A 16,395-nucleotide genomic window follows, 5' to 3' on the forward strand; every position below is an offset into this window, starting at 1 on the left:
AGAACTACAAAAATGTCTGCAGTGTCGTGACTTCCAGTTCCTTTTTGAATTTTTGTTCCTCTTCGGTTTACATGAGTTTACATTATGGTTAACTCTTTATATACCAAAGGGTTGATTCTAGGAAAATATGGCTTATATTATTAATTTTGTCTCTTGGAATACGAACGGTTTAAACCATTTGATTAAATGGCAAAAGATTTTTAAAGTATTCCGAAGACTGAATGCTCATATTATTTTTGCACAAGAAACTCATGTGAGGAAAGAGGATAATCACTGTTTCTTTAGGTTTTGGAAGGAAGAATAGTATCATTCAAACTCACCGGCCAAAGTAAAAGGAGTTTCAATTTTTATAGATTCCTCAATTACATTTGTTCATCATGACATCGTTTCAGATCCAAATGGCAAAATTTTGTTATTTACTGGATTACTTTTTAATAAAAAAGTTGTTATGGTTAATTCCTATGCTCCAAACGTGGACTATCCCGAATTATTTAAGTATTTATTTACTTATTTTCCTAATTTAAACGACTATACGTTGATAATGAGTGGTGACTTTAATTGTTGTTTAAATCCCTTGATGGATAGATCTGTATCTAGTCAGGCTTTACCGAATAAATCGGCCACTCTTATCAACTCTTTTATGATTGATTCTGGAATTTCAGAAATTTGGAGATTCCTACGCCCTAGGGATAAAGAGTTTTCATTCTTCTCACATGTTTATCATACTTATTCTGGAATTGACTACTTTTTTATTGACTCTTGTCTAATTCCTTCTGTGATTGTAACTATGACTTTATTGTCATTTCTGATCATGCTCCAATGAAACTCTCTATCAAGTTATTGGATGCATCTCCTAGTACTAGACAATGGTGGTTTAATTCCAACCTGCTTCAAGACTCGGATTTTGTTAAGTTTATGAAGGAACAGATTGATTTCTTCTTTTCAACTAATATTATGGAAGAAATTTCCAGCGGGACAGTATGGGACACTTTTAAAGCATATATCCGTGGACAGATTATTTCCTATTCTGTTGGTTTGAAAAAATGTATCAAGAATGAAACACTTCTGTTGGTTGATAAGATTAAAGAAATTGATAAGAAATACAATCGGCCCTCTTTATCTGCGAGTTCCGCATGCCCGAATTCAACCAACCGCGAATAGAGAAAACCCGGAAGTGCTCTTCCAGCACTTGTTGTTCGAACATGTACAGACATTTTTTTCTTGTCATTATTTCCTAAACAATGCAGTATTGCAACTATTTTATATAGCATTTACATTGCATTAGGTATTATAAGTAATCTAGAGATGATTTAAAGTATACGGGAAGATGTGCGTAGGTTATCATGGATCGGGATCGGAAAAAACCTCAAGTTCTCTTACTAAGTAAGTCGGAACAAGTACATCCGATATTATTTAGCGTCAAGTTAGTCAAACGTTTGTCTTAGTATATAGTATATATTTTACCTTTCTATGCATACAAAATACTTAAGAAACGTATGTTTCAGCACCGGGTTGGGGAACGGAAGTTCCCAAGTTCGATCCAGTGACAGACTGCTCCCGAGCACGCTCTCCATCCCGGCCGGGTTAATGTGGAGGATCAAAAACCCAAAACCCCAAAACCCCAAAACCCAAAAACCCAAAAATTAAACCACTGTGTTGTTGCGTAATAACTGTTGCTTTAATCGGGCAGGGTTTTTCTCATTTTATCCTTTTAAAATTGTTCCGACCGTTGACCGACTGTAGCCTAACACTTTTCTAAAGACCGATGGCGTTTCACCGCTTTCTGATCGCTTTATTATTTCCACTTTATTTTAAATCGCGATCGTGATTACTTTCATGAACAGAAACACTGCGGATTCAGAGCTCCGCCACCGGGTCCTAATGCCCACTGCACTGAGACAGGTTAAATAAGGTCCGGGGTTCCGCTGGGCCCTAAGGTCCACCGCATTTAGACAGATTGAATAAGGGACTTGAGCATCCGCGTTTTTTTGGTATCCGCGAGGGGTCCCAGAACCAACCCCTTGCGGATGAGGAGGCCTGACTGTATTCCATTGCTCCTAGTAAGGAGCTTTATAAACGAAGAGTCAAACTTCAAATGGAACATAGCTTATTACTAACATCCTCGATTGAAAATCAACTAATGAAAATCAGAAGTGAGTTTTATATACATAGTGATAAATTGGGTAAATTATTAGCTAATCAATTGAAAACTGCTTCGGTTAAATGTCAAATTATCAAGATTTGTATACATGATGATACCTTGTCAGTTGATCATGAAGAGATAAACAAATCTTTTCAAGAATTTTATACCTCTTTATACCGCTCTGAATTTCCTCATGATCCCAATATCATGCATGACTTTTTAAGGATATTGAACTTCTCGAAGAAAGTTTAACATTAGAAATTCCCATTGCGGATGAAGAAATAAAAGGTGTTTTTTCCTCAATGAACTCTGGCAAAGCACCTGGTCCTGATGGTTATACAGTAGAATTCTTTGTTTTTTTTCTTCTATTCTTTCTCCTTAGTTGTGTAGAGTTTTTAAAGAAGCAATTAGATCAGATAAATTACCACAATCATTTTATCGAGCTTTTTTTTCTAAAGAAAAATAAAAATCCTACTGATTGTGCATCATATAGACAGATATCCCTGCTGAATGTAGATTCTAAGATTTTTTCTAAAATACTAGCTACTAGGTTAGAGAGGATATTACCTTAAATTATCTCTGTGGACCAAACTGGATTTATTAAAAATCATTATTCATCTTTTAATGTTAGGATTTTAATGAATATTGTTTATACTCCAGTACTCCAGAATGGGTTACTTAATTAGATGCTGAGAAAGCCTTTGACAGAGTTGAATGGCCATATTTATTTAGTGTGCTTGAGAAATTTAATTTTAGTCCGATATTTATATCTTGAATTAAATTGAAATACCATACCCCTGTAGCTTCGGTTTTTACTAATAATCATAGATCTCCCTTTTTTCGCTTATTTTGGGGTACTAGGCAAGGATGCCCTCTTAGTCCATTACTATTTGACATTGCTCTAGAACCTTTAGCAATTGCTATTCGAGATTCACCTAATATCCTTGGTATTGCCCGAGGGAATGAGATACATACGTTATCATTATATGCAGATGATTTGTTATTATATGTTTCTAATCCTGAGAAATCCATTCCCGCAGTTTTATCCTTGTTGGCTCAGTTTAGTAACTTCTGTGGTTATAAATTGAACTGTTTCCTCTAAAACATGCAGGTTCCAATATATGGATGTTTACCATTTAGACTGGTAACCGACTATTTTACTTATTTAGGGGTTAAAATTACAAAAAAGCACAAGGATTTATTTAAGGCTAATTTTTTTTTTACCTTTAATTGATCAGATTAAATATCTGTTTACTAAATGGTCACCAATGTCTTATCATTGATAGGTCAGATTAATGCTATCAAGATGATTATTTTACCTAAATTCTTATATTTATTTCAAGCAGTGCCAATTTTTATTTCAAAATCCTTTTTTGATAATGTTGATTCTAAAATTTCTTCATATATATGGCAGAATAAAAGTCCTAGATTAGGTAAAAGATATTTACAGAAGTCTAAAAAGGTCTGGCATTGCCGAACTTTAGATTTTACTATTGGGCAATTAATACTCAATATTTAAAATTTTGGTCATGGGACTTATAATTTCAAGTCCACATTGGGTAAATCTTGAATATATGTCTGTCCAAGGGTTTTCACTGGGTTCTATCTTAGGGACTTTGCTTCCCTTTGCTCTTTCTAAATTGCACAAACAAATGGATAATCCAATAGTTAAATATACTTAACGAATATGGTTTCAAATTTTGAATTTTTTTGGGCTGAATCAATTTATTCTAGCAAGTCTTATTATATCTAAATTTTTTTCAACCCTCTTATGGATCAAGCCTATTTGGCTTGGAAAACCAAAGGTATGTTACGATTTTCTGATCTATTTTTGGATAATTGTTTCCTGTCCTTTGAACAATTATCTAATAAATATAATTTGTGTAGATCCCATTTCTTTAGATATTTGCAGATTAGAAATTTTAAAAAAACTGTTCTTCCTACCTTCCGGAATCTATATCCAACGGATATTTTGGAAACAATTTTAGATTTAAATCCTTTTCAGAAAGGTATAATACAATTATGAAAATAGGTCCAGATGTATCTAATAAAATTAAGAATGATTGGGAAAGGGAACTTAAGTTTACTTTACCTATTGAAAAATGGGAAAAAAAATTCTTCAATTAGTTAACTCATCCTCTATATGCGCTAAACATGCGTTGATACAGTTTAAAGTAGGACATAGGGCCCATGTGTCTACGGATAAATTAGCTCATTATTACTCCCATATAAATCCTGTATGTGATAGATGCCACTCTGAGATAGCTTCTTTAATGCATATGTTTTGGTCATGTCCTTTTTTGAAAAAATACTGGAAAGATATCTTTGATATTATTTCACCTGTTCTAAGTATTGATTGACCACATGACCCTATTACTGCAATTTTTGGTTTACCAATGATAGAACCAAATCATTTAACCACTTCAGCTGGTCGGATGATTGCATTTCTTACATTAATGACTAGAAGATCGATTTTGCTGAATTGGAAAGTGATCAATCCTCCCAGCACATTTTATTGGTTCTCTGAAACTATGTTGTGTTTAAATTTAGAAAAACTTAAAAGTGTCATTTATGATCCTTCTATTAAATTCGAAAAGACTTGGAGGTCATTTATTCAACACTTCCATATGATGTAATTTGACCTTTTCCAAACCTATTCTATTCCTTTTAAATATATGTAGAAAGGAGCGGAGTCAATGACCCTAATGGCTCTTTTTGATCTTATACAACAGCCCATGTCTTTTTCTTTTCCTTAGTTTAGTTGGTTACCATTGTTAGATTAGTTTTTTGGGGGGGGGGTATTTTTATTTTTTTTTCCCTTTTTCATGCTATTTCTTTTTCTTGTATATTATATTTGTATTTTGTACGATTTTGGGAGGTTTTGATACCTGTGTGTCAACTGAGTTTGTATTTATATATGTTAACAATGTAATCCCAATAACTTTTTATTAATACTGTTATGTTTATCATTTTGATATTAATAAAAAGATTGAAAAAAAAAGAAAAGAGAAGCAGCAGTGGGAAGAACGCATGGCCTGGATGGTAGGTGTCCTTCGTGATGAGTGTTACCTTGCTGTGACAGTGCTCCTATTAATCGTGCTCACCGGTGGGGAGGGCTTTACCTATTATGGACTGTGTTCTATCCACTAGTTCTTGTAGGCTTTTCTTATCAAAGGCTTTGATGTTTCCGTATTTGGCCATGATGCAGCCAATCAGTGTACCCTTCGCTAAACATCTATAAAAACTTGTCAGTTTTAGATGACATGCTGAATCGTAGAAAACTTCTAAGAAAGTACAGGTGCTGCTGTGCCTTCTTTGCAATGGCATGTATGCGCTGGACCCAGGACATAATTAAAGTGATAACTGAGGATTTAAAGTAAATGACCCTCTCGACCTCTGATCTCCCTGATGAGGACTGGTTCATGGACCTCCAGTTTCTAACTCCTGTAGTCAGTAATCAGATCTTTGGTTTTGCTGACACTGAGTGAGAAGTTGTGGCATCATTCAGCCAGATTTTCAGTCCCCCTGCTATATGCTGATTTGTTGACACAGTTGACTTGGCCATTGATGTTGTCAGCAAACTTAAATATGATATTGGAGATGCACTGAGCCTCACAATCATAAGTATAAAGTGAGTAGAGCAGGGAGCTAAGTGCACAGCCTTGTGTTGTACCTGTATCGATGGAGATTGGGGAGAAGTTGTTTTTACCATTCCAAACTGACTGTTGTCTGCAAGTGAGGAAATTGAGGATGCAATTGCACAAGGAGGTATTGAGGCCAAGGTCCTGAAGCTGATTGATTAGTTTTGAGGAGATGGTAGTATTGAATGCTGATCTGTAGTCAGTGAAGAGCATCCTGATGTATGGATCTTCTCTGTCCAGATGCTCCAGGGCTGATTGAAGAGCCAATGTAATGGCATCTGCTATTGATCTGTTGCAGATCCAAGTTGCTCTTAAAGTGATACTTGATATGCTTCATCACCAACTTCTCAAAGTACTTCCATCATAGTGGATGTAATTGCTACTAGACGATAGTCATTGAAGCAGATTTCCACATTCTTCTTGGGTACCGGTGTGATTAAATCCTGCTTGAAGCATGTGGGTACCTCAAACTGCTGAAGTGAGAGGTTAAAGATTATCAGTAAACGCTCCAGCCATTTGATTAGCACAGGTTTTCAGTACTCAGCCAGGTACATACACTGCCTGGACCAGATGTTTTCCATAGGGTCATTGTCCTGAAGGGTGATCTCACGTTGGACTTGGAGACTGAAATTACAGAACACTGGGTGCGGTGGGAGTTTGTGAAGGTGCCTCCATGTTCTGTCTGTCAAAGTGAGCATAAAAGAAATTCACCTCATCTGGGAGTGAAATCTTGCTGGCACATATGTTGCACAGTTTTACTTTGTAGGAGTTGATATTGTTCAAGCCCTGCCACAGCTGTCGAGTGTCCTTCTGTGACTCAATTTTGGTCAGGAATTGCGACTTTGCATGTGCAATGGCTTTCTGGTGGTCAAACCTCAACGTCTTGTCCTTGCTTACTGGTAACAATTATGGGGCTATATAAATGAGTTTTGCTGTTGCTCATATCTGTATGTGGCCTAAGAAAATGTGTAGTTGTATAGTTTAAAACAAACTTGTCAACAGTAGTTACATACAAGGTAGCACAGTTAACCTGACATGTGATTTAATTCACTTAACAGTCTCAGAGATTTGGTCAACTGTGGGCCATGTTCAAATGCTTGACTTTTGTGACCATGTGATTTTTCCATTCACAAAGCAAATTGTGTTTTTCAGTATAGGTATCCAAATTTACGGAAAATAAAGCCAACGAATACTTTAAAGTCAAAAGTAGCAGAAATTGAAAGGATTGATGGAAGAGGAAGAGTGAAGGTAAGTCAACAACGTTAAGTGCTCATTATTAGGGAAAGGGAAACCTGCGACAGTGTGAAACTTATTGCATCCGCCTGGATGGACACTACTTATAATGGAACCATATGGTTCATGGCCGTGATATCCTATCTGATCTTGTGCCTCATGGCTTGAGCACATAAGTGACAGTAAATTTAGACTCTTGTGCCAGCTCTGCCATTCATCAGGGTTTATTATCTATATCGGTGCCACTTTCCTGTACCAGTACCTCTTTTCGATTCTGTAATATCCAGAAATATCTCTATGTCTCTCTTGAATATACTGTGCTATTCAACCTCCACAGCTCTGCTGGGTAGAAGATTCCAAAGGTTTGCCATCTTTTGGATAAAGAAGTAGCTTTTTTTTCCCCAGTCCTGAAAGGCTGACTTATTTTGCACTTGTGATACCTGACTCTAGGCACTGCAGGCAAAGGAAACGTCATCCATTCTGCATCTACTTTTGCAAAGCAGTTTAAGATTTTTCCTTGTGTCAGTAAAGTCAATAGGGTCCAGTCTGCTTGGCCTCTCTTTATAGTGTCAGATCTCAGCAATTTTTGATCCCCTGGTTCTTTTAGGAGTTCAAGAATGAGTAGAAAAGCTTTGATTCTTCATAATCGTTTATTTTAAAGCTTAAGCAAAGAAACACACACCTAGCATGTGAAACTTGAGTGAAGAGCTGACAGAGACAAAGAGCAAAGATGAAGTGAAGATAGCACTTTTGCAAAAGTCTATCACCTTTATAGTCCAGATAATAAAAAAATTCCTTACATAAATGGACCCAATCAAAAGGCACAGCCAAGTACAAATGAAGAAGGGTGACAAACTGTTATGTAACTGTTATACACAAAATGCTGGTGGAATACCACAGGCCAGGCAGCATCCATAGGAAGAAGCACAGTCGACGATTTCGGCCGAGACCCTTCGTCAGGACTAACTGAAAGAAGAGATAGTCAGAGATTTGGAAGGGGGAGGGGGAGATCAGAAATGATAGGAGAAGACAGGAGGGGGAGGGATGGAGCCAAGAGCTGGAAAGTTGATTGGCAAAAGGAATACGAGGCTGGAGAAGAGAGAGGACCATGGGACGGGAGGCCTAGGGGGAAAGAAAGGGGGAGGGGAGCACCAGAGGAAGATATAGTGACAGGGACAGAGGGAGAAAAAAAGAAAGGGGAAAAAAAATTTGAAAATAATAATTAAATAAGGGATGGGGTAAGAAGGGGAGGAGGGGCATTAACGGAAGTTTGAGAAGTCAATGTTCATGCCATCAGGTTGGAGGCTACCCAGATGGAATATAAGATGTTGATCCTCCAACCTGAGTGTAGTTTCATCTTGACAGTAGAGGAGGCCATGGATGGATATATCAGAATGGGAATGGGATGTGGAATTGGCCGAGAAAGCGTTGTACACTGGCGCCATCTTGACTTGAGAAACAGAATTTTTATTTGTGATTCACATGCTCCTTTTTTCACAGTGGAACCCAAACAGGGACAATTGTCAAGCATGAAAAACTAAGTATTCAAAACTGTAATGTCATCAGTTCTAGGGTATTCATCCTCCTTTGCTCAGTGCTTAGTTGAACCATCTCTTGTAGCTGTTACAGCTAATAGTATTTTTGGATAAGCCTCTATTAGCTTTGCATGTGATGGAGCAAGATTTCCCTATTTCTGCTTGCAAAATTGCTCAGTCTGTACCAGATTAGTTGGGGAGCAGCAGTGGACAGCAATCTTGAGGTTCTGCCAGAGATGTTCAGTTGGGTTAAAGTCAGGACTCATGACTGGGTCTCTCGAGGACATCAATTTTCTTCATCTGAAGCCACTCCATGGTTCCTCTGGCAGTGTGATTTAGGTCATCGTCTTACTGAAAGATGCAGTTCCTCCCCGGTTTAAACTTTCTAGCAGAGCCTATCAGATTTTTATCTAGGATCTCTCTGTATATAGCAGCATTCCTCTTCCCATCAATCCTGACTAGTTTTCCAGTCCCTGATGCTGAAAAGCATCCACATAGCATGATGCTACCTCTACTATACGTTACTGTAGAGAAGATGTTACTTGACTGAGCGCAGCATTAGGTTTACACCACACATACTGCTTGGTTTTGAGGCTAAAATGATCCACTTTAGTCTCATTCGACCACAAGACCTTCTTCCACATCTTTACAATATCTTTAAAGTGACGTTTTGCAAAGTCTTTATGGGCAAGGATATGCTTTTGTTTAAGCCAGGGCTTCTTCCTTGCCACACTTCCATATTTACCCTTTTGTTCAAGGCCTTGGAGATTGTGGAGCCCTGAGTTTCCTCTCCAGTTACAGGCACTGGCTCCTGCAGCTCACTCAGAGTGACTGTTGGTGTAACAGTAGCCTCTCTTACAAGTGCCATTCTTCTCTGGCTAGAGGGGTGGCCTGACCTAGGCAGTGTGGCTGCGGTTTCATATTTTTCCATGTTTTCACAATGGACTGCTATGAGTTCGGAGGTATGTTTAGTGTCTTTGAGATTGTCTTGTACCCTTCTTCAGATTTGTGCTTCTCTATTATCATTTGTTGAATTGCTTTGAATGATCTTTTGTCTTCATTTTGGTTTGGTCTGTTGAAAATCTATAATACTGTTGGGACTCTATGTAAATTTGACATTTGAGTAGAATAGAATAAATTCACTTTGTTTCTTCTTTGAAGTTATTTTATATTAAATTTCCAGGTGATCCGAGATTATGATAAATCTCCACGCAGTGAGAAGACAACTGCAAGAAAAGATGGTAAAATACAGCATTCACTGTTTTTCTTTGAGCAGTAAGAAGCATGAAAAACACTCTGAAGGTGTCAGAATGTTCCTTTATTTAAAGATAATCACAAAACCTGTGCCATTCCCTGTAACAAATTTTTCAACTTACTTAATTTTAAGAAGAACAGAACAAATGATGCTACTTTATACCTTCATGAATGTTTGCTTCTCTGAGTTCTGGTTGTGTAGTGATCAGGAAATGGAATCAGCAGTCATCCACAGACGAGAAGGACAATGGCCACTTGTTTTTGTACCTCAATTAATTTTGTATTGAAAGTTAGGCAGAAGCCCTAGTTCCATCAATTTAGTGAACTAGAGCCATCTGCTCTATTTTGCATGCTGTTGTATTTGCCTAGATCATAAGAAACATGAGTCACAGGAACAGAATTAGGCCATTAAGCCCAGTGAATCCGTTCCAGCATCTGATCATGGCTGATTTACTTTCACTCGCAACCCCTTTCTCCTGCCTTATCCCTGTAACCTTCGATGCCCTTACTAATCAAGCATCTATCTATTTTAAGACCCCTTCAAAAGTCAATGCCTCAAAAAGGGGCATCCATCATCAAGGACCCCTGTCACCCAGGACATGCCCTCTTGTCATTGCTACCAACAAGGAGACCTGAAGACACACATTCAGTGTTTCAGGAACCCTTCCACCATCAGGTTTCTGATGGACCATAAACACTACTTCAGTATTTTTCCCCCTTTTTCACTACTTAATTTAATTTTTTTAATGTATATTCTTATTGTAATTTATAGTTTTTATTATTATGTATTGTAATGTACTGCGGTCGCAAAGCAACAAATTTCCTGATGTGGCAGTAATATTAAACCTGATTCTGATTCTGAATCTCTGCTTTAAATACAGCCAGTGAGTTTGTCTCCACAGTTGTCTGTGGCAATAAATTATACAGGTTAACTACCGTCTGGCCAAAGGAATTCCTCCCCATCTCTATTCTAGAGGGTCATCTTATCTGAGGCTGTGCCGTCTGGTCTTGGCTTTCTCACTTCAGAAAACATTTTTTCCCGGTGTCCACTCAATCCAGGGCTTTCAATATTCAGTAGGTTTAAATGAGATCCACCCTCGTTCCTTTAAACTCCAGTGAGTACAGGCCTGGAGCCATCAAAGCTACTCATGCATTAACCCTTTCATTCCTGAAATCATTCTTGTAATCCTCTGGGTTTTCTGCAACGCCAACACACACTTCGTTGGATAGTAAAATTATTAGAATTAATATTACTTAAAAAGATCGTCATATTGATACCTAGCTGATGACTACTGAAATCAGATCACCATTTAGCCTCAGTCTGCATTATTTTGAAAAGTCTCTGGAACTGATTTGTGAGTATCCTCAAAAATTAAATATCAGATCAGGACATGCTGTATAATGATCTGCAAACCTCGACTGTATTCTTACTATGAAGTCTGGTTCATTGTGAGAGGTATCAATTTGTTGCCATCGCTTGGAATCCATATTTCCAAGTGGGCAAGGAATTACTAGCACTCATTCCTTTGTACCTAACTTTATTTTGTTTTCAACAGCTGCAACAGCTGATGACTTGCGATGTTCAATAGGATCAAAAATTCTGGAAGGTCATATCAAAAAATCTAATATTATGAAGGCAATAATAGGTTTGTTTTTTAATATTTCATTCCTACACAATTTCATGTGTCGTTTGAATGTAAAATTAATTAAAATTTATTAAAATATGACTGTTCCAAAAAAATCTCAAAATGCATGTTTTAGGCAATGAGAAATCATGAAAGGCATATTTTGCTTAGTACAGAAACTTCAGTCTTGTTGACTTTAGAGAGGAAAAGGGTGAAAAGAGATTTGATGGAGGACTTCCAATTCATACAATAGAGTAAATAAAATGAAACCGTTGTCAAAGCTGGTTTGATGCCCAGAATTATTTTCTAGTGCAGTGTCTGATTAGCCTTTGAAAAGCTTTGCTCTAGTGTGTGGTGGAAGCCTGTTCAATGTAAGAGTGCACTGGAAACAAGGAGAGTGTGGTTGAAATGGCCCTGGATGCTGAGAGGGCAGTGGAAACAAATTCATGGTGGAGAGGAAGGTAGCTACAGATTTGCCATTAGTTTTCAATAGGAAATGGAATAAAGATCATAAAGGGAAAGAACTGCAGGAAGGATTTCCCTTTAAAACACCAGTACTAACTTGAGCCAAACCACAGCCTTATGAGCTGTGCTGTTCTCCAATTTTGTGATTCGTGTCCTATTGAAATTCCTGTTGGGATATCTATTTTGAGAATCAAGTGTAAATCTTGGAGTTCATGGAGATCTGGGAAAGCTGTAATTGAAAATTTAAAAATTGAGGAGTTGCAAGGCTTGGAAATTGCTAGTGTGAGTGGTGTTACAATTAGTCAATAATTCTGTAATCCCTTACTCATCTTATCATCGTAAAAATATGTATATACTTCTATTTCCAGGGCTAGATTTTTTGACTGAATATCATTACGAAGAAAAATCTAAACCAATATATTACTGTGAGCTGTGCCATTATGAATTGGATCTTAAACCTATGTTGGCTCATATCTCTGGACTTAAACACAAGAAAATGTACATAGTAAGTACACAAAATGGCATACATTCGTCATAAATGTGATTATGTTGCACATTTTTAGTTTTTTGTATTAGTAGAAAACTTACTCAGAAATATATTTTGTTAACCAAAGCAGACTGAATAAATGGCAAATACTGTTTTTTTTATTTGCGATGTTATACATTGTAAAGGTTAAATTTCTCTGGCAAAGAGTTCTTTGGAATTGGTATTTTAACAATAATTGCTAATATTTTAAAATAATTAACAACAGAAATACAATTTATTCTTTGAAATGGTAACCATTGTAACTAAAATTAGATAGATGAAGGTGGTTTAAAAAGGCCACATGTTGACTTTGCATAGCTTCATTGATTAATGATTTCCACTTGGTAACTGGGCATATCTTTGATCTGTAATTTCTGCTGCACCATCACTTCTGTGTAGTTAATAGCACACTCATTTGCCTGTGATATCTCACAGTGAAGATTTTGAAGTGCTGCTGTGTTTCCAGGGGGAAGTCAAAGTCAAGTAGATGGGAGAATTGTTTAGCTCATGGTGGAGTGGCGGAGCAGACTCGATGGGCCAAATGGCCTACTTCTGCTCCTTTGTCTTGTGATCTTGTGATCTTATTGTTGAATGCACAAGTACGTATATGCACAGGTGCAGTGGAAAACTACTTACGGCAGCATCACAGGCACCATTCACAAGAAAAATGTAAATTTAACATAAATTGTACACTATTATATATTATTTTATGCCATATTTTATTAGCAGTTTGAGAGATTAGGTGTGTCTGGCTCTAGCAGATTTCTGCAGGGAACGTTAGACAGATTGTATCGCTGCCTGTTATGGAGGCACCAATTCACAGGATTGGATAAAGCTGCCAAGGGTTATAAATTCAGCCAGCTCCATCATGGGCACTAGCCTCCCCAGCATGAAGGACATATTCAAAAAGGCAGTCCCTCAAGGTGCGGTATCAATCATTAAGTAGCTTCACCATAGAGGACATACCCTCTTCTTATTAATACCATTAGGGAGAAGGTGCAGGATCCTAAAGACGCCTACTCAGTGTTTTGGAAACAGCTTCTTCCTCTCCATTATTATATTTCTGAGCAGTCCATGAAGCCATGAACACTGCCTAACCTCTTTGATAAAATATATGCTCCCTTTTTGCACTACTTATTATTTTTATTTCTTATTGTAACTTGTAGTGATTTTAATGTATTGCACTGTACTGCTGTTACAAAACAACAAATTTCACGACACATGTCAGTGGTAATAAACCCGAACACAAGAAAGTCTGCAGGTGCTGGAAATCTAAAGCAGCACACAGGAAATGCCGGAAATCTAAAGCAGCGCACAGGAAATGCCGGAAATCTAAAGCAGCGCACGGGAAATGCCGGAGATCTAAAGCAGCGCGCGGGAAATGCCGGAGATCTAAAGCAGCGCGTGGGAAATGCCGGAGATCTAAAGCAGCGCACGGGAAATGCCGGAGATCTAAAGCAGTACACAGGAAATGCTGGAGGAACTCAGCTGGCCAGGCAGCATCTGTGGGAAAGAGTAAACGGTTGGTGTTTTGGGCTGAGGCTCTTCATCAGGACTGGAAAGTAAAGGGTAAGGAGTCAGATTAAGAAGGTGGGGGGAGGGGAGGAAGAAGTACAAGATGGCAGATGATAGGTGAAACCGGGAGGGGGTGAAGTAAAGAGCTGGGATGTTGAAAGAGATAAAGGGCAGGAGAAGGGGGAATCTGATTGGAGAGGACAGAAGACCATGGGTGAAAGGGAAGGGGGAGAAGCGGAGGTGCTCCTGCCCCTTCCCTTTTTTCCAAGGTCTTGAGTCTTCTCGTATAGAATCCCCCTTCTCCAGCCCTTTAACTTCCTTGGGTTTATCATTTCAAAGGATTGAAGTTACTGACCCTCTCCATCTCTGATCCTCTGATGAAGACTGGCTCATAGACCTCCAGCTGCCTCCTGCTATACTCAATAATCAGTTCTTTGGTTTTGCTGACATTGAGTAAGAAGTTATTGTTGTGACACCATCAGCCAGGTTTTCAATTTCCCTTCTATATGCTGGTTCGCCTCCACCTTTGAGTTGGCCATTGGTGTTGTCAGCAACATTAAATATGGTACTGGAGCTGCACTTATCCTCACAGTCATAAGTATAAAGCAAGTAGAGCAGGGAGCTAAGCACACAGCCATGTTAACCTATGTTGGTGGTGATTGTGGAGGAGATGTTGCCAATCCAAACTGGAGGAACTGAGGGAAATACATGTTAGTAGGGAAGTGGTGTTAGGTAAATTGAAGGGATTAAAGGCAGATAAATCCCCAGGGCCAGATAGTCTGCATCCCAGAGTGCTTAAGGAAGTAGCCCAAGAAATAGTGGATGCATTAGTGATAATTTTTCAAAACTCTTTAGATCCTGGACTAGTTCCTGAGGATTGGAGGGTGGCAAATGTAACCCTGCTTTTTAGAAACGGAGGGAGAGAGAAACCGGGGAATTATAGACTGGTTAGCCTAACGTCGGTGGTGGGGAAAATGCTAGAGTCAGTTATCAAAGATGTGATAACAGCACATTTGGAAAACGATGAAATCATCGGACAAAGTCAGCATGGATTTGTGAAAGGAAAATCATGTCTGGCGAATCTCAGAATTTTTTGAGGATGTAACTAGTAGAGTGGATGGGGAGAACCAGTGGATGTGGTATATTTGGATTTTCAAAAGGCTTTTGACAAGCTCCCACAGAGGAGATTAGTGTGCAAACTTAAAGCACACGGTATTGGGGGTATGGTATTGATGTGGATAAAGAATTGGTTGGCAGACAGGAAGCAAAGAGTGGGAATAAACGGGACCTTTTCAGAATGGCAGGCAGTGACTAATGGGGTACTGCAAGGCTCAGTGCTGGGACCCCAGTTGTTTACAATATATATTAATGACTTGGATGAGGGAATTAAATGCAGCATCTCCAAGTTTGCGGATGACACGAAGCTGGGCGGCAGTGTTAGCTGTGAGGTGGATGCTAAGAGGATGCAGGGTGACTTGGATAGGTTACGTGAGTGGGCAAATTCATGGCAGATGCAATTTAATGTGGATAAATGTGAGGTTATCCACTTTGGTGGCAAAAACAGGAAAACAGATTATTATCTGAATGGTGGCCAATTAGGAAAAGGGGAGGTGCAACGAGACCTGGGTGTCATTATACACCAGTCATTGAAAGTGGGCATGCAGGTACAGCAGGCGGTGAAAAAGACGAATGGTATGCTGGCATTCATAGTCATAGTCATACTTTATTGATCCCGGGGGAAATTGGTTTTCGTTACAGTTGCACCATAAATAATAAATAGTAATAGAACCATAAATAGTTAAATAGTAATATGTAAATTATGCCAGTAAATTATGAAATAAGTCCAGGACCAGCCTATCAGCTCAGGGTGTCTGACCCTCTAAGGAAGGAGTTGTAAAGTTTGATGGCCACAGGCAGGAATGACTTCCTATGACGCTCTGTGCTGCATCTTGGAGGAATGAGTCTCTGGCTGAATGTACTCCTGTGCCCAACCAGTACATTATGTAGTGGATGGGAGACATTGACCAAGATGGCATGCAACTTAGACAGCATCCTCTTTTCAGACACCACCGTGAGAGAGTCCAGTTCCATCCCCACAACATCACTGGCCTTACGATTGAGTTTGTTGATTCTGCTGGTGTCTGCTACCCTCAGCCTACTGCCCCAGCACACAGCAGCAAACATGATAGCACTCATAGCAAGAGGATTCGAGTACAGGAGCAGGGAGGTACTACTGCAGTTGTACAAGGCCTTGGTGAGACCACACCTGGAGTATTGTGTGCAGTTTTGGTCCCCTAATGTGAGGAAAGACATTCTTGCCATAGAGGGAGTACAAAGAAGGTTCACCAGATTGATTCCTGGGATGGCAGGACTTTCATAAGATGAAAGACTGGATCGACTAGGCTTATACTTGTTGGAATTTAAAAGATTGAAGGGGGGGATCTTATTGAAACATGTA

General features: G+C 38.7%; 1 protein-coding gene across 8 annotated transcripts in view; it reads left to right on the forward strand.

Moving 5' to 3' along the window:
* LOC134344314 (uncharacterized) overlaps positions 1 to 16,395 on the forward strand; it is a 150,436-nt gene that overhangs the window by 54,670 nt on the left and 79,371 nt on the right. For all 8 annotated transcript variants that reach the window (XM_063043869.1, XM_063043868.1, XM_063043867.1 and 5 more), the window contains 5 exons: positions 5,132 to 5,185; positions 6,937 to 7,032; positions 9,736 to 9,793; positions 11,363 to 11,452; positions 12,265 to 12,401. In XM_063043869.1, coding sequence (XP_062899939.1) covers positions 5,132 to 5,185; positions 6,937 to 7,032; positions 9,736 to 9,793; positions 11,363 to 11,452; positions 12,265 to 12,401 — 435 coding nt within the window. The remainder of the gene's footprint in view (positions 1 to 5,131; positions 5,186 to 6,936; positions 7,033 to 9,735; positions 9,794 to 11,362; positions 11,453 to 12,264; positions 12,402 to 16,395) is intronic.

Source organism: Mobula hypostoma, chromosome 3, assembly GCF_963921235.1.
Source record: "Mobula hypostoma chromosome 3, sMobHyp1.1, whole genome shotgun sequence".
NCBI lineage: Eukaryota > Metazoa > Chordata > Chondrichthyes > Myliobatiformes > Myliobatidae > Mobula > Mobula hypostoma.